Raw genomic sequence first — 18,968 nt, 5'->3', positions numbered from 1 at the left:
GATTCCCACATCGCACAGGAGGAGCATGACATGGGCCTGGGATATCCTGCCATCACTTAACACTTAAGTTAGCTTACAACAACAACTACAATGCCAAGAGAACAAAAGAGAAAAAAGAAAAGAAAAACTACTTACCAGTCACCAATCACTTACCTGTTGGCTGTGAGGTCATGGTTTAATTTCTTTCTACCTCTCACTCGCCCTTGAGTCTCCCTCGCACTCCTCCCTAAGGTGAGCACCTCTTTCCCCTCAGCTCTGAATTTCCTATACCCTCACTCCAGCTGAATCTCACTCCGGCTGCAGTCACTCACCCACTGGCATGCGCGAACTCACTGGTCGTGCACTTGCTAAAATCATTGTCTTCTATACCGCTGAGGTGAGCTGAGATGACTCACACACCAGTTTAAAATTCCTAAGTGTTCACACCTATTGTGGCCCTAATCAGACTTCAGTTGATTGACAGATAACTGCCACTTAGCTGACTAGGTCAGTTGCTTATTTACCTTTAAACTAGACTACTGAATTTAAAGAGAAAAAAGAGAAACACTTACCAACACTTACCCACTCAGCTCCAAATTTCTGATACCCTCACTCTGGCTGAATCTCACTCTGGCTGCAGTCTCTCTCCCACTGCGGTGCGCAAGCTCACTGGCCATATGTAGCCAGATATAGAATCCTCATTCTTATTGTTGAGAAATGACATTATGGAAGCAAACTGGAGTCACGGGCTATAGCTGTAAAGGGTATTTCTGATGCTGAATGGCCATCCAGCCTCCTCTCACCAGTAAGCAGTGAGTAGTATGTGAATCAGGGAGTCATAGAATGGTTATAGCACAGTAGGAGCCATTTGGCCTCCTCTGTCTCTGCCAACCTCTCTGAAGGGGCAGTTCACCTTGTGCCACTCTCCTGTCTTTTGAGTCATTCCTGAAGTGAAACATATCATGCTTATCCTAGCCAAATTCAAGAGACAAAACCTAAGATCCAAGCGGCCTTCATAAACTCTCTGGAGTTTCTGACCTGAACCATAACACCTGTTGCTGGGGACCATTGGTGATCCTCGCCGGTGAGGACCTCCACCTTCAGAGCCATTAAAGCAAGTGAGCCCAAACGATTGTGACCTGGGCCCACTAATCATATTAAAATGATGTTATAAACATTTCAATCAGATTCGCGCCCGGGCTGATGATGCTGGCAGAACAGGACCAGTAATATTGCAAGAGGCGAAAACCCAGGTGCAAACCCGGTTTTCTGCCTCTCACGTGATCTTACCGGCTCGCCATGCCGATTGCCCCCTTAGAATTTTTAGAGATTCTGTAATAAAGGACAGAATCTTGTGCTCTTGCTGGTGGCAAGCTTGGAGGGTATCTATTTAGTCCAGATGATGACGTGCCCAAACCCTGCCCAAATTAAGTTCTGTGTGGGAAGGCCCATAGTAAACACTTCCCGCCACACTGCCAAATGAGGCCTTTAAGTGGTTAATTAAGGACCCTTTAAGGGCCTCAATGAACCACCGCCAAGATTAACTTAGCTTATTATATAACACAACATTTAATTTAATAACACAACACGCTGATCGGCGGTGGTAAGACAAATAGCAGCAAGATTGAGATTAAGATAAAAGCAAAATGCTACAGATGCTGGAATCTGAAACAAAAACAGAAAGTGCTGGAAAATCTCAGCACGTCTGACAGCATCTGTGGAGAGAGAATAGAGCCAACGTTTCGAGTCTGGATGGCCCTTCGTCAGAACTGATTAACTTTGCTGCTGTTTGGCCTGTCGCCATGTGGTGTGCATGACAGCTACTAACTCGCAAGCAGCTTCTCACACAGGGTTTAGGTTAGCGGGGGCGGGGGGGGGAGGGGGGGCAAGGGGACTTTATCAATCAAAGACAGCCAGTGCTTGATCGAGGGACTGGATTTCAAGGAGGGGGTGGGTGTGAGGCCCGTTGAGAACCACCCCACCCTGCCTTGGATTCTAAACCTCCTGCGCCCCTTCTCCCCATGACCCCTGCCCCATGAAGCGAAGCAGAGGAGCTGCCGACCTCTGATCAGCCAGCAGGTCTGGTAATGCAAGACTCCTGCCCCCGGGGGATCTGATTCCAGCGGAAGGCCTGCTATTGCTGACGGACCTTCTGGAGAAGAGGCAGCATGGGTCTCTGACCCACTCTCTTGCTGGCAGTCTCCACAGGATTCTGCCCAGAGTTTAATATTGTTGTTGCAATGACAGCAAATAGCAGCTCTGTTATAGATGTTCCAAGTTTAAGTTTATTTATTAGTGTCACATTAACACTGAGTGAAGTTACTATGAAAATCCCCAAGTCACTCTGGCGCCGGTTCGGGTACACTGAGGGAGAATTTAACACGGTCAGTGCACTGAACCAGCACGTCTTTCGGACTTTATTGTATAGCTTCCAGTGGCTGGGGTTGAAACAGGAGTTTAGCAGGAGTATATTCTCTTTTCATTGAGAATTACTCTTTCTGATTTGAACTCAGTTAAGATAAAGATACTTTGATAGTACAATAACTATCCAGGGGAGGTGATGGTCTTGTGGGATTATCACTCAACTATTAATCCAGAAACTCAGGTAATGTTCGGGGGGCCCGGTTCGAATTCCACAACAGCAGATGGTGGAATTTGAATTCAATATAAAAAAAAATCTGGAATTAAGAATCTACTGATGACCATGAAACCACTGTTGATTATCGGAAAAACCCATCTGGTTCACTAATGTCCTTTAGGGAAGGAAATCTGCCGTCCTTACCTGGTCTGGCCTACATGTGACTCCAGAGCTACAGACTCTCAACTGTCCTCGGGCAACTAGAAATGGGCAATAAATACTGGTCAGCCAGTAGGACCTGTAGAAAATGCATGTGCCCTGATTACTAAGTGAGCAGATAAAGAGAAGCACGCGTTTCCTAACGTTGGGGGTGATTTTCCCATCCCACTGCGCTGCTTTTCTAGCACAATGAGAGACTTGAGCAGAGGCTGTTTTGCAGACTTGCCGCTGGGCCCCATGGTCTCCGCGAATCACCGAGCACCGGATTTCCGGTGCCAGAAATCAACGCGGAGCTGTATAATTCATGGTAATGCTAACTTGAATACAATTTAAATCCCATTAACGGGCCCACTCGGCCCCCCCACCCCACCCCTCCCACCCCACCCCCCCCCCCCGCCAGGAGTGGTTCACTCCAAAGGGGTTTATTATAGCTCCCCACTTACGGGAAGCTGGCGGCCCAAACCCGCTGTGAAGGAGCATGAACGGAAGGCCATAGATGCCCCCCCAGAGGGTCAGGGGTTGGGGGGAGGTGCCCCCTGGGCATTGCTAAGGTGGCAATGCCCAGGGGGCACCTCCCCTGCTGACAGACACCATTGCAGAGTTTTCCCTGCAGACTTCTAATTGCTCCGGTTTCCTCCCACAGTCCGAAAGCCGTGCTGGTCAGGTGCATTGGCCATGCTAAATTCTCCCTCAGTGTGCCTGAACAGGTGCCAGAGTGTGGCAGCTAGGGGATTTTCACAGTAATGTCATTGCAATGTTAATGTAAGCCTACCTGTGACACTGATAAATAAACCTAAAATAAACATTGACCTTTCACCTGTTTGTAAGGGGCATGAAGGGGTATGGAATAAAAGCACATGCAATTAAAATTCAGATTAACCATGATCTCATTGAATGGCAGTAAGGCTCAAGGGACGAATGGTCTACTTCTATTCCCATATTCTGACAGTAAAGCTTGTTTCCATGTTCCTAATAACAAGGCCAGAATATTCCAATAAAGTCTTTCACGAGCTTTTTGGAGAAAGAGGAACGAAACACAAATTGTTTTCATCTGTGTAAGCAGGAAAAGTTATGTCATTGTGATATATACCACCTTCTCACAAAAACCACCCTGAAATAAATCACGCTGATTGGTTCCCTACAGCAACAGCACATTCACCGTGCCTCTGGTCCCAACAATTACGGTTGAAAAATTTTTTCTAAAGATACACAACAGAACAGCAATACGCTGTTGTGATAACAAAGCGACCATAAATCATTTTAGGGATTCTGTGACTTGCAAAGTAAATAATACAATATCCTCCACTAACTGGAAGATGAAGCAAATAAATTGAAAATCCCTTTCTATATCCCCTATTAAGCATCAATATAATCTTGTAACAAATGAACGATCGTTATTGTGTTAATTTATGTAGATTAGTGCTTCGCATTGGTCTTCAGATTCTGTTTTTTTTTTAACTTCACTATTTTCAAACCAAAACCGCTCGGGTTTGACTTTCTCATGTGACTTTCCAAGAGATTTCCTCGGTTTCTTACTTCTAAATGGGATTAAAAATGAAAGAGGAATACTTGTTATTTAAATTGAAAGGTTGTCTCTGTGATTTTAATATGCTAAGAACTGTTTGCACATGTAAGTTCTAATTGCCATTTTAAGCGAGTGTGTATCTTTGAAGAGTTCATCCACAAATAATAGAGAAAAGATTAATCCATTTGTTTATTTTTAATTGAACTGTTTACATTGTATGGTTTGTACATTCAGGGATTGTTTAGCATTCTGGTACTAATGCTTAAACCTTAATGTTAAAATCATTGCTAGCGTTCCTTTCCCAGGTTATCCAGTACTAAAACTAATGCCACCACCAGAAATTGTGCAGGAGTGACCTTATACACTTTTTTGTCCTTTGGTCTGAGGGCGGCACGGTGGCATAGTGGTGAGCACTGCTGCCTCACAGCGCCAGGGTTCTGGGTTCAACTCCCGACCTTAGGTGACTGACTGTGTGGAGTTTGTACATTCTCCCCGTGTCTGCGTGGGTTTCCGCTGGGTGTTCTGGTTTCCTCCCACATTCCAAAGGTGTATGGGTTGGGTGGATTGGCCATGCTAAAGTGCTCCTTAGTGCCAGGGGGACTAGCAGGGTAAATACATTTGAGTTACAGGGATAGGGCCTGAGTGAGATTGTTGTCGGTGCAGGTTCGATGGGCCAAATGGCCTCCTTCTGCACTGTAGGGATTCTGTGATTCTATTACTGGTTTGTTTGGCAATGCAACAAGGTGGCAATTATGTGCATAGACTTTCAATCAGCTGTCACAAACCTACTAACCCAAACGTAGATGATTTTCCCGGATGATATAGAACTGTAGAGGGATGATTTTGTTTTCCATCTGTCCCAGATCCAAAAGGGAGCATTCTGAATCTCTCTCATCACTGGATCCCCAACAAAATAATCATAAACAATCTGAAATTTGTCTTTTGTCTAGGTGAGCGATGTGAATTGGCAGAGTACAGCAGACTGAAAAACATATTACTGGACCTACAGAGTCAGAGGTATTTCCAGCAAGAAAATATTACAATGGACACGATAACACTGAAGAGGATTTTGGTAGAGAACATGTTCAAGTACTTTGACATCAGTGGCGATGGCCTTATAGACAACAGTGAGCTGGCACAGGTGAGTGTCATGGTTTGTGAATGTAAAAGCTTGGTTGCTTAGTTGTTTATTTTACTTTAGTTCCGCACTAGATCCTCTTGGTAGTGTCAGCTCAGCTGGTAGCACTCTCATCTCTGAGTTTTGGGTTTAAGTTCTATTCCTGGGCTTGAGGACAAAAGTCAAGAGTGACCTCCAGTGCAGTGTTGAGGTGCTGCACTGTCAGAGGTGTCTTTTTTAAGATGGGGACTGGGGACATCATTTACCATCAACTGAAGACATCATCAGTGTCCTGATCAATATTTGTTTCTCAATCAACATCACAAGAATATATCAACATATTAAGGTCATATCACCTTGCTGTTTGGGAGAGTTTGCTGTGTGCATGTTGACTATTGCAATTCCAGTATTACAATAATGATTACACTTCAAAAATTAGTTCATTGGCAGCAAAGCGCTTTGAGATGTCCAATGGTCACAAGAAGTGCTAAGTCTTTCTTTTCATTTAATAGTGAGTTGGAAGATTGCAATTTGCCAATGCATCATTGCCAACTTTTGGAGAGTTTGATAAGAAGCAGAAATTCTGGTAATGACTATTTACATTAGTTACTCTTGGGATAGTGCCCATCTCTGGTTATGCAGAGGGCATTAAAAATCAACCATATATAGTGTTGAATTGGAGTTGTACCCATCGATTCGACATTTAGGACTACCAGGTTCCCTGAAAGACATTAATGAACCATTTGAGCAATTATACTAAACCAGATAATGCATAAATTACCACATTTATTGGTCTGTTTCTTGGTGGGAATTGAAGGCTAAATCTGAGGGTTGCCAGTCCACTAATACAAGCACTAGACTGTTAGTGCCATCCTAGGAATGGCATTTTCAGAAAAACTCTTCACTAATAGTAACAAAACAGTAAGTGTGAGTACAGAGTAGACAACTGCCCAGCCCAATGGAGACGGGGCTGGAGGTGGCAGGATAAACGGGAAGTGGAACAATAAGGGGGTTCTGCCTTGGGATTGCAAGCCAGGGAGGACAACTCCGTGTTCAGACACCCTCATGGATTTCACCTCCCTCAGCAGCACCCATCATTCGTGGTGAGGTTGTCAAAGCTCCAGAGTTGCTGACCCTGTGACTAGGCCTGCAGCATCAAAATCATTAGAATCATAAGAACCAAGAGTAGACAATTCAGCCCCTTGAGCCTGCTCCGCTGTTCAATGTGATCATGGCTGATCTCATCTCGGCCTAAACTCCACTTACCTGCCCGTTCACCGTAACCACTCAACCCATAACTAAACATCTGTCCACCTCTCCCTTAAATTTACTCAAAGTCCTGACATCCACAATGCTGTGGGGTAGAGAATCCTGGAAGGTAGTGCCACTGCTTTCATTGTCATTAAGGGTAGGCTTGGGACCCACATTTAGATCTGACATCGGGGTTCTTAATCCTGTGGGTAAATCCAACCCATTACTTTACAGTCACATCGATTTTCTCTCTAAAATTAGCAGAGGAAAATATATCTTTAACCTGGTGTTGTTAAACTTCTTACTGGGTAGAGAATCCCACAGACTCATGACCCTTTGAGAGAGATAATTTCTCCTCATCTCTGTTTTAAGTCTGCCACCCATTATCCTAAAACTATGGCCTCTTGTTCTGGATTACTGGGCAAGAGGAAACATCCTCTCCACGTCGACTTTGTCAATCTCCCTTATCATCTTGTACACCCCATTTAGATCTCCTCCCATTCTTCCAAACTTCAGGGAGTATAGGCTGAAAATGCCCAGTCCCTCATCTCTGCAATTAATCTCGTGAACCTCCTCTGAACCACCTCCAATGCAACTACATCCCTCCTCAGGTAAGGGGACCAAAACTCTACACAATATTCTATTCTTCAAACATGAATGGACAGGCTAACATATAGAAGGCCGTCTCCTGGAAGATAGTGCCACTGCTTTCATTGTCAGCAAGGGTAGGCTTGGGACCCACATTTAGATCTGACATCGGGGTTCTTAATCCTGTGGGTAAATCCAACCCATTACTTTACAGTCACATTGATTTTCTCTCTAAAATTAGCAGAGGAAAATATATCTTTAAGTTTTTAATTGTGATATTTCTGAACCATCCTCACCATCCTCTTTGATGGTCAACTTAATTGGATCTCCTAACTCATTCTGCAGCTCAAGTTAGATATAGCTCTTGGGGCAAAGGTGATCAAAGGAAGCTGGAGGAAGGCAGGATCAGGCTACTGAGTTGGATAATTAGCCATGATCATAATGAATAGTGGAGCAGGCTTGATGGACTGAATGGCCTACTTTTGTTCCTATTTTCTATGTTTCCATGGATCTGCTTAATTGATAACTGGGGAGTGAAAGTTAAAATGGTTCAATAATTTGCAAGCAATACAATTCACTCAATTGCCACCAAAACAGTGAAGATGAAAAGTGCGCTACCAGTTTGCTGCATTGCCCATTTTACACTTTAATGGTCATATTCACCGCTATGGAATTTGACACCACTGAATTCCAGTCATTGTTGCAAGTCTGAGAGGTTTGCAGCAGCAATGATAGAATAGAATAGAGTCCACTAAAGGGAGGATGCTGAGAATGGTTGAGAAATATCACAATTAAAAACTTAAAGATATATTTTCCTCTGCTAATTTTAGAGAAAAAGTCGATGTGACTGTAAAGTAATGGGTTGGATTTACCCACAGGATTAAGAACCCCAATGTCAGATGCAGAAGGAGGCCATTTGGCCCATCGAGCCTACACCGACAACAATCCCAACAGGCCCTATTCCCATAAGCCCACATAAGCCCTGTTAGTCCCACTCGCACTAAGGGGCAATCTCCCATGGCTAATCCACCTAACCTGCACATTTTTGGACTGGGGGAAGAAACCGGAGCGCCCGGAGGAAACCCATGCAGACACAGGGAGAACGTGCAAACTCCACACAGACATTGAGCCAAGCTGGGAATTGAGCCCGGGTCTCTGGCGCTGTGAGGCAGTCGTGCTAACCACTGTGCCACCGTGCTGCCCTATATCTGCTAGATATCTGCTGGATTTAGCTTTCTAGCGTCTGTCATTGCTTTAGAGAGAGTTCTTGTGTTGACACTTTTTTTTAAGATGAAGCTTTGCTTTTTCAAACTTTTTGGCTTTGCTGACCTGAGCGGTGTATCTAATATATTTACAGTCTGAACCCTGACCTTTGGGAACCTCATTGTTTACATCTTTGTTCAATAAACATCCATAGCCACATTTCTGTTTTCTGTCCTTCCGCTGACTTGTTATCCATGCTGTCACATTTTATCAATGAGCATTGTATAGGGTACCTCATCAAATGCCTTTTACAAACCCATGTACATGGTATTTACAATATTTAATTTCCTCGAGGAATTCCATTAAATATGTCAAAAGTGACAGCCTTTTCAAAACCCATGCTGGTTGTTCTTAATGAATTCAGTCAATAAGAATCAGGAATACTGCCAATCAGATTGACTTAGCAAAATTACATGGGGCTGAATTTTCCATTCCGGTTCTTCTCAGGTGGGTTTTTATGTCAGGAGCAGACAATCTTGTGAGTGGCTCATTTTACATTGGCAGGAAGTTTCCCTGCGATTAACACCACACACCCGCCAGTGACGTAATGGGAATCCCAACATTCAACATTGGGGACACCATTATAATAAATTTGAATCTCATTATCAGGCCTGATCATCTACCTCCTCCCTGCACCCGCTCACCTAGCTGTGAGGGCACCTCAACGTGCATTACGGCTACTCTCCCATGGCAGGCAACTAGCAGGTATACCTTTCAGAGGAACTTAGGGGAGATGGTCATGCCCGAGCAGTACTCTGGACACTGCTGCAGTGCATTGGGAGATTGGGACGCCTGCGCAATGGTGCCGCTAGAGCTCAGCAACCGGCTTCCTGGCAAGAATGGGCTCTCCCACAGCTGCAAGAATCACATCTGGGCTCTTTTTTTCAACTAAGTGTCGTACGATTACATCTGGGAGCTCACCCACAAAATGGGCACAATTCCCACCCGTTTTCACATTCGTTTGGCGCTTAGAAATTTTTGGTAAAATCGGCCTCTAAGCTACTGGTAGGCTCAATCAGAGCCTGCCCATCAGTGTGACATCATGAGACCCACCCCTTGAAATTCTTTACACTATAATTTTAACCGTATTGCGGAGAACATTGCCGTTGGTGCTGGTATCCTCAGTGCCACTTTTCCCACCCACTGCCACACACACACTACAAAAAAATGGTAAAATTCTGCTGATAGATTATTTCTGCCTCATATTTACTTCCTACAAGCTGTTCTCTTCCACTCCGTTTTGTCCTTGCTGCAACAAACCTTCTGTGTGAATTATTCAAGCAAGAATTGTTATGATCTGGAATGCTTTGCTTGAAACGGTGATGGCAGCAGATTCAATAATATCTTACAAAATCAAATAGATACTTTCTTGAAAGAAATTGCAGGCCCTTGGGGAGGCAGCAGGGATTAATTAAGTAGGTCTTTCAAAGATCCAGCACAGATACACTGGATCAAATGGTCTCCTTCTGGACTGTGCGATCCTGTGAATGTTTTTAGCCTCCCTGGACTAGAACTCCTATTCATAGATTGAAAGATGTTGACAAAAGCAAGAATGGAGACAAATCTCAGTGTGCAAAGAATAAAATTAGTTTACACTGCACAGTGCTGGACATCTGTACTATGTATACATATATGCGTGTGTGTGAATGTGAGAAAGAGGTGCGAAAAACAGACAGAACGTGTATCTGTGAAGGTGAGAATGATAGACTGTGGCAGAGAAAGAGTGATATGGTGGAAGGTACTGCAGTCTGGAACAAATACTGCCAGTTTCATTTTTAAATGTATCTTGATTGTATCTTGATTATTGCTGTTAAAATAATCACAGTCAGTTGCAGCACAAAAAGAGGTTCTTCAGCCCATCCTGCCTGCATTGGCCATCAAGCACATATCTACTTAATCCCATTTCCAAGCACTTGGTCCGTAGCCTTGTAAACTATGGCGATTGATGCTATGATGATTTAAGATTACTGAAGGTTGTTAAGTTAAAATATCTGTACCTACAATCCTTTCATCATGGGTGCTGTTGGAATGCGTCTGAAACAGGCGCTGTGCGCAGGGCTATCCTGTGATGCTATGAATGAATGTATGAAACCCTACACTATCGATGTAGCAATCTGCTTACACCATGATTTATTGTAAAATGAATTTCCAATCTGATCCAAGGAAGGAAGCAAAAGCGTTCTGCTCGGAAACCACAAGAGATTCACTTTCTAGGGCTATTCTCGTACATGGAGCAGAGCAGAAGGTTGCGAATGATGCACTTGCTCTCTTTCAGTCAGGAGTGCTGCACAACATGGTCTAGATGAGAACGGTGTGGGAAATTTAACTCTTCCACTAAATTCTGGTTGTAAAAGTGAAACCTTTGCATTTGTTAAAGTTTACTCAAACCATGTTTCATTTTGCCAGGCAATGACGGAAGATGCCCTTGATAGTGACCCATTTGACTGCAATCTATTTGATCTTCTTCAGTACGATGACTACAATAATGACAGGGTGTTGACACTCGAGGAACTCTACACAGCGTTCCGTAAGTCTTGACTAAGGAGAGTCTGTTTGTGGTCTTGTGTAAAAGCGCATCTGGTGCAAATGATTTATCTGGTACAGCACAAGTGTAATAATTTTCAATCACCAACTTATCTGCCCAGCGTTCAAATGTCAGTCCATCTTGTTCCATTACTTAGGAATGCTTCAATTCAGGAAATTTAAGTAGAACACTGTCAGAAGTCAGTCCAGGTGCTGTGGTGTGATTTCCATACAGTAGTCTTATCATAGAATCTGATTTCTGTATGCAAGGCAGCGCGACTGTGGTGGGACATGGAGTTTGACCTCCTCCTTCTGTCCTCACACTGTTGAGTCTTATCTTTGATGATTTTGTTAGTGCAGACTACAAAGGTGGCAGAACAAAGGAAGGTTCATTGCTGACATCCTGTTTTGTGTCTCCTGTCAGCCACTTCCAGAAAGAGGTCACATACTAGATTCTTAGCTGAGGTTGTATACAGCTTAGAATGAAAATAGGGAACATTAAATGATATTCACATCATTTCAAATGAAAAAAATACTGAAGTCATCAGCTGCAGATTGAAAATTTGATTAAGTACTCTACCCCATTCAAATGTTGTTCTTAACGTCTTCAAATTTAATACTAATGTTTCCAGTTGGCAACCCAGGCCTGCCTGGATGCCCATTGATTCCGTGTGTAGCCACACGGTAATGTTCTATGTTGCTGGAGGCAAGACAATATTTCCCTGAGAGAAGGGGAGCATGAAAATCTAAGTCTCCAAAGGAAATGCAATGAGTTGTAAGGCCAGGAATATTAGTGAGGGGAGGGTGGTTGGTCAGGGGATTGGTTAGGGATTTCATGGTGACAATATCCACACCCTCACATTTGTCTGCTTTAATGCCTCTTAGACCCAGTTTTTGCCCGAGAGAATAGATATGAGCTTTCCTCTTGGGCTTCCAAAATTAGCAGCGTTTCATTGTCTTTTGAAGAAACTTATTCTACCCAGTTAAAAAATAAGTCATGTCCTCCTAATTCCAAGGGAGTTCAGAAACTTTGGGCACGATTTTGCGGGTCTGTTAGCCACGGGCACAAATCCCACAATGGCTGCTAAAATCACACGAGAGGCCAAGAACGGGATTTGCGCCAGCAAGATTGCTGATCGTGAGGATGGTGCAGTGGCTCCTCACTTTTCTCTCGCAGGCCCACCTCGCTCTCGAGTGCAGGCCCGCTCCTGCTCCTCCCCTGCGAGCTTCAGGATTCTCCCCTCGAATGGAGTTGGGATCCTCAGCTCGGGCATCCCACCACCCGTTTTCTCTCTCTCCGGTTGTGGACTATCTTCTCCTGCAGGGACCCAAAAGGGGATAATGTGAGCCGATGCCTGGCGGGTCAGAGAGTGATGACAACTTGCACAGCACCTGAGCAGTAAGGGGTTCTGATGAAGAGTGTTGGGGGGATTTGAGGATAATGCTGGGATGTTGGGTGCTGGGAGCCTAGGAAGTGGCGGCTTCCAGGGGTCATGGAAGGGTGGAGTGCCAAGAGGAGACAGGGAGTACTCTGATCATTGGAGGTAATTCATCTTTTTGCTACATTGCATTCCCATTCCACTTGGTCAGGCTGCTAGCCCTGACTAGTGCTGCCACCGTCTCCCAGCCGGGACTCATGGCCTTGCTGGAGGGCCTCCTGCCAACTCAAAGGTAAATTGTTTCCCGCCTCTCCTCCGGAGAGAGGTAAGGGCCCCCCCTCTGCAAATCGAAGAGCTGGTCTCCTCACTGCCATCCTCTTTGCTCAAATGAAGGCAAGTGCTCTCCCCGGGTTTGATTCCCAGCTTGGGTCACTGTGTGTGTGGAGTCTGCACGTTCTCCCCGTGTCTGCATGGGTCTCCTCCGGATGCTCTGGTTTCCTCCCACACTCCAAAGCTGTGAGGGTTAGGTGGATTGGCCATGCTAAATTGCCTCTTAGTGTCAGGGGGCCCATTTAGGGTAAATGCATGGGGTTATGGGGATAGGGCCTGGGTGGGATTGTGGTCAGTGCAGACTTGATGGGCCAAATGGCCTCCTTCTGCACTGCAGGATTCTATGAATCTATGCTGTGGAGCTGTTTAAATGCAACATCCCCTTCACTGAAGCACTCGGATGACCCAGGGGATGGGTAAATCAGATGCTTCGTGTCTCAGGTGTGGCACAACGTGGGGAAAATAAAATTTTTCGAAGAATGCAGTCCAGCCACTGGGGTCGAAGGAAATCACACCTTTCCTTGCTGGAAATGACACTTTGTCAATTTTTGGGAAATTACTGCCCCCTGGCCGGAATTCTCCAGCTAGCCCACCAATGGGTTTCCCACTGCCCATTGACCTCAGCAGGACTGGAAGATCCCACTGGTGGACGGGCATGGAAAATTGCAGCCATAATATATCATTTTCGAGATTCCCTTGCATGTATCCAATTCCCAGCTCTCCAAGGCACAGTGTGCCAATCACCAACTTTCAATCACTACGGCCGGAATTCTCCCAAAAAGATTTGAAGTGATGAATTCGCGGGAAAACTGGAGTAATTCACGCTGTTTTTTTCAGTGGGTTTTCAGAGAAGAATCTCCCACACTCTGTGCACTGTAGAGGCCACCGGCTTGAATATCATTAAAAACTAATGGATGGGGCCTATGACCGCCCGGGAGGCTGAGACCCGCGCCGAACTGTCAGCCTCTCGTTTGCTGGCCAGCCCAATCGCTGGCCAGTCTGGGACCTCAGCAGTGCTGCCCCTCCACCACCACCCCCCCCCCCCCCCCCCCCGCCACACAGCCCAGTTGCAGCCCCCCTGACCATTCCTGGGCCAAACCTGACCACCCCCCCGCCCCCCCCCCCCCCAAGAGGCAGACCTCCCCCTTTCCCAGCAGACCCCTTCTCCTGGCTGACCCCCACCCCAGCCCGCCACAATTGCTGGCCTCCCTCCTGAGCCATGACTGAGCCCAATGGCAAAGTGGCAGCGGGACCCTCCACCCCCACCGATCACCCCGGGCCCCTCCCCCATCAGGCCCCAGCCCAGGCCTTGCCCCCATATACTTCACCCTCTTGGCACTACCCAATGCCTGGTGGACAGTGCCAAGCTGCCCCCTGGGCATTGGCGTTTTGCCCCTTGGGCCAGTGCCAGGGGGCACAGGCTGGCACAGACAGGATGCCTATGCCCAGGGGGCGCCACCTCACCGCCAGGTCCTCTGAGAGGCCCCAATTGCCCCTCCCTGCACTCCAGCGGGGTCGGGCCGCGAGTTCCCTGAAAGTGGGGAGCTGGTGTAATCTCCGCTAGCATGAAACATTTTGGCGATGGGGGAGAGGCTCGTGGGCCCAGAGACTTAAGTCCTGCTAATTGAATTTAAATTACATTTACATAAAGATTTAAATAACTTAGCTGTCTTCCTGCCAGTATCCAGCGCAGATCTGACGGTGCCAGAAATCTGGCAGTGGAGATGCATTCACGGCCCAGCCGCGAGATTCTCCCACCCCCTTGCGTTAGAAAATTAACGCAGTGGGGTGGGAAAATCTTCCCCTACATCAAGTTATAGGAAAGCAATGACATTTCTCATGAAGATTCTTGCATTGGTCTCACTAAAGAGGAACACTCTCACCTTTAATGCCTTTCTACCCTTGTTCTGCTTGAGAAGCCATACTATTTTTGTAGGCCAGACAGCAGAGGACATGACTTGCTCCTAGCGTATGGTAAGGCTATTTATGGTCAGAATCCAGAACAGTAACAAAAATGTCATGTTCCTGTTGGCCAGACATTTTAGAAAGTGCATTTAAGATTCAGCAAATGAGCAGTGAATGTTTCAGCTTAATAATATAATCAGTGTGGGAAGAAAGTACTTAGATAAAAGTAATCTAAAAATCATGAGTGTATCAGAGGGAGGACCATCCAGTGTTATAAGCAAGAGCTGACATATACAGATTACACATAGTTATGGGTTGAAATTAGGCCACACAGTATTAGTAACAAATGCAATTCCTTGGTATGTTATTGCAATAAAATATTATTTGATTTATTTTAAACAGGTCAATATCTTTAAGATGGGGCTAAATACATTTAATATTCATTATAAAAGTACATTTGTTATTCATATTGTACAATTTCAATCCATTAGACAATTTTCCCCATCAGTGAGGAGTAATAAGATAAAATGATCTCTTTGGAGTAACGGTCTATTGGCGTTTTTCTCATTGAATGAAGTGGTTATGTTACCTGTTTGATTGTGAAAGCCATTTCAGCATTTTATCTCAGCTGGGTGGCTTATTTTCACTTGCTGAGTACACAGGGATCAGTTTAGCTGAATTCTCATGTTGGTGACAATAATCAAACTCGTGCTGTGGCATTATGTGTTGAATGTCACCTGCCTGTTAATGATACAACCTCCGACACAATGGGTGGGATTTTATGCCCTCGCTCGTCCTGACACCGCAAAATCCCACCTGAAGTCAATGGACCTTTCCATTTTCTGTCCCTCGCCCGCTCCGATTCCCGTGGCGGCCGGCACGGTAAAATTCCAGCCAATGAGCCTGAATATTGCTTTTGGATGTGGATATTCTGGACAATGATGCATGTATATGAGTTAGGTTATTCATGTCTTTTTATCCTGATATCAAAAGAGGTTTAAAAGTCACCATGATTTGAAATGTTGCTGTCCTTTAAAACTTGTCAATGGATATTCCAACCCACGGTTCTCCTTGTGATGCATGGAGTTTCGTTGCTGATTCTGTTTTGCTTTCCCCCTTTCTCTGTTTGTCTCCCTGTACATGTAGCTGATTGCCTGTTCCTGTTTCCTTCTTGTTTTCTATCACCTTGTGCAAGAGTTACAGGTGATAGCTCTGCATAAAATGCATCAACAATAGGAAATTAGTATGGTAAGTCAAGCAGTTGACATCCAAAGCAGGAGCGGTTTGATTGCGCATGCAAGTAACCAGTACCACAGAAAAGAATGTAATCTTGGCACGTACTCCTGGATGAGTACATGGGACTTAATAGGATGGAGGGTTATAGGTAGGCCTAAAAGGTAGGGATATGTTCGGCACAACTTGTGGGGCCGAAGGGCCTGTTTTGTGCTGTAGTTTTCTATGTTTCTCTGTTGATCTGAGTTTAACTCCCTCCGCCTGTATACGTCTCCATTTTCTACACACCTGTGTTCCAAGCTATTTCTTTCTCAGGGCTGGTTTTCTCTGCTCCTCCCTCTGCTTCCTCTTTCCCCAGATATTCTCTGCTGAGTGATGATTCGATGCTGATATTAACTCGGTTAAGTGTCTATAGAATGTTGAATACCTCTCATTGAACGGCAAAACAAGAATCTATTAATGGCTTTAAGGGGCATCACATATCGCAAGTACATGCTTTCAAACATTTTATGATCGTCATCGAAATCCTGAATTTCACTAAGTTTAACTCATTGAGAGATACACCTTGCAATTTAAATGAGTGATTTCCCCTTTAGTGTAAAGATTTTCCCAGTTCCATTCTAGATGTGACAGTAGTGGGACATAAAAAATGATACAGGACGTAGAAATGTTTTTACAACATAGAATCTGAAATATCTATCAGATCGTGCCACGATGATCTGAGGAAACAGTGATCTACCGCTATCTCCTGTCCGATTACAAAGTGATTCTCTATAGTTCTGGATTCTGACACTAGAAATGGATCAAATGTAGGCTTGCGTATTTTAGCAATGCCTGCTGTGCCTCAGAATGGCTGCCATGGGCTTTGCATCACAATTCCCTTTTATGTGGAAGTCTTAGTTTAAGACATAGTACAATAAAAAGAAACTCCGATTTCTGGCAAGGAAGTTTGTATGGGGAGTTACCTCTCTTCAAATGGCCTCCATCATGGTGGCCACTTTGATGGTGCCAATGATGACAGTCAGGAAAGATTCTTCACCTGACCTCTTGGCTCCAGCTGATGAGAGGGGATCAAGAAAGGGAACAAGAGTAACTATTTTTTGGGAGGGAAAACCTTCAATCGTTTTCTCTGGTAAACAGATTTCATGTTTATAGAAGTTTGATCTTTTTCAACATTTTGTAGTTGGTCAATTCAACCGTAAAATTAAAATGTCAACCATGAAGAATGCGCAAATGAAAGTTGAAACATAAACATATGTTCCAAGTCCCAAATTGCCTTACAAATAACACATCGTAATCGGGACTGAATAAGGTTTTCACACAACATAGTTATCACTGCAAGAAGATGTTATAGGATGAGTTGTCTGTCTCATTGCGCATTATGTTTTCAGTGTTGAAATATTCAATGCTTCACACAATACACTAAACCTTTGCAGTGCAGTAGCCAAATATTTGAAAGTCTGTTCCATGTGGCAGACATTTAACAATGAATAAAAGCGAAACACTGCGGATGCTGGAATCTGAAACAATAACAGAAAATGCTAGAAAACCTCACCAGGTCTGACAGCATCTGTGCGAAGAGAATAGAGCCAACGTTTCGAGTCTAGATGACCCTTCATCAGAGCTTAAGACCTCATCAGAAGGATCACCTAGACTCGAAACGTTGGCTCTGTTCTCTCTCCACAAATGCTGTCAGACCTGCTGAGATTTTCCAGCATTTTCTGTTTTTGTAACAATGGATAACTTGGACTAAAATAATGAGGGACTGGTTAATACATTATATATGCACACTATTCTTTTATCTCTGTGGCATGAGACAAAATCTAGGTTCATGTTGATTGGGATTAAAAACCTCCTCTCCTGCATGGCTTATTTTCAACTCAGTTGTTCATGAACGTGGGTCCCCAGCAATAAAAATACCTACAGTTCAGCAGAATGTGATGCCGAGTGATTTCCTTTTTCATTTAAAGAGGCCTAAGCCTTGGGAATACATCCCCGCCACCACCCAAGAGCTCCACTGACATCCTACACTCGAACGAGCATTGCTTGGTATGAAGCAGAACTTCCCTCAGTTGGGAGAAAGTCCAGCCTTAGCTGAGCATTATTTGGAATAAGGGGAGACTTCTGCCCACAGTCGGAAGGACGTCACACCTATCAGAGCTGCCGATCAATCTGATTGGGGGCCGGATCTCCAGCCCTTCCTGCAAAAGCGCTGCAGTGACCAGGGGAGGAAAATCAGGACTCTCAGCCATGCGAGAGAGGAGGTTTTTAGCGCAACCGCCTAAGTCCTGCGAACTGGAGGCCCAAGAAAATATCAGGGGTCCAGGACAGGAAGAAAGGGAAGGCAAGATGTGCAGTTCGGTCGCGGGGGAAAGGCCAGGAGATGGAGAGGGAGGTCCAAAGGTCACTGGGGCTTTAAGGGTAGGATGGCCCAAGTCATAAGAGCACTTTTGACGGAGTCCATCCCCTCACCCCCACATTTCGCCTTCCTGCCCCGGGGCCATCCTATCTTATTTTCTGAGATCCCCCCCCGCTGAGCTGTCGTCTGCCCGCCAGCCAATGAAATTGAGTTTTTCACATCTTTTAGCTCGAAGGTGCTGAGGCCATAAAAACGAAAAGGACAAGAAATAGGAGCAGAAGTAAACAATCTGGTCAATTATTGATCATGATGTGGAGATGCCGGCGTTGGACTGGGGTAAACACAGTAAGAAGTTTAACAACACCAGGTTAAAGTCCAACAGGTTTATTTGGTAGCAAAAGCCACACATAGGAAATTAGTATGGTAAGTTAAGCAGTTGACATCCAAAGCAGGAGCGGTTTGATTGCTTTTGCTTTTGCTTTTGCTACCAAATAAACCTGTTGGACTTTAACCTGGTGTTGTTAAACTTCTTACTGCAATTATTGATCACCCAGCTACCATCAGGACGGATCAGGGACTAAATGTGACATCTTCCTGGTCTGCATGGCGCAGTGGCAAACTGGGAAATACACTGAGATGGAACGAATTAAGTTATTTCCAAATAACATATACTGTATCGTTTGTGAAGCCGTTCATGGTAAATATTCAGATGAATGTTG

At 44.9% G+C, this 18,968-nt stretch overlaps 1 protein-coding gene across 1 annotated transcript in view; it reads left to right on the top strand.

The window, feature by feature from the left end:
- LOC144505331 (follistatin-related protein 5-like) overlaps positions 1–18,968 on the top strand; it is a 361,136-nt gene that overhangs the window by 146,143 nt on the left and 196,025 nt on the right. The window contains exons 3-4 of the mRNA XM_078231451.1: positions 5,252–5,442; positions 10,927–11,047. Of these exons, the coding sequence (XP_078087577.1) occupies positions 5,252–5,442; positions 10,927–11,047 (312 nt within the window). The remainder of the gene's footprint in view (positions 1–5,251; positions 5,443–10,926; positions 11,048–18,968) is intronic.

This window comes from Mustelus asterias, chromosome 16 (genome assembly GCF_964213995.1).
Source record: "Mustelus asterias chromosome 16, sMusAst1.hap1.1, whole genome shotgun sequence".
Lineage (NCBI taxonomy): Eukaryota > Metazoa > Chordata > Chondrichthyes > Carcharhiniformes > Triakidae > Mustelus > Mustelus asterias.
This window is presented reverse-complemented; position numbering and strand designations above follow the sequence as displayed.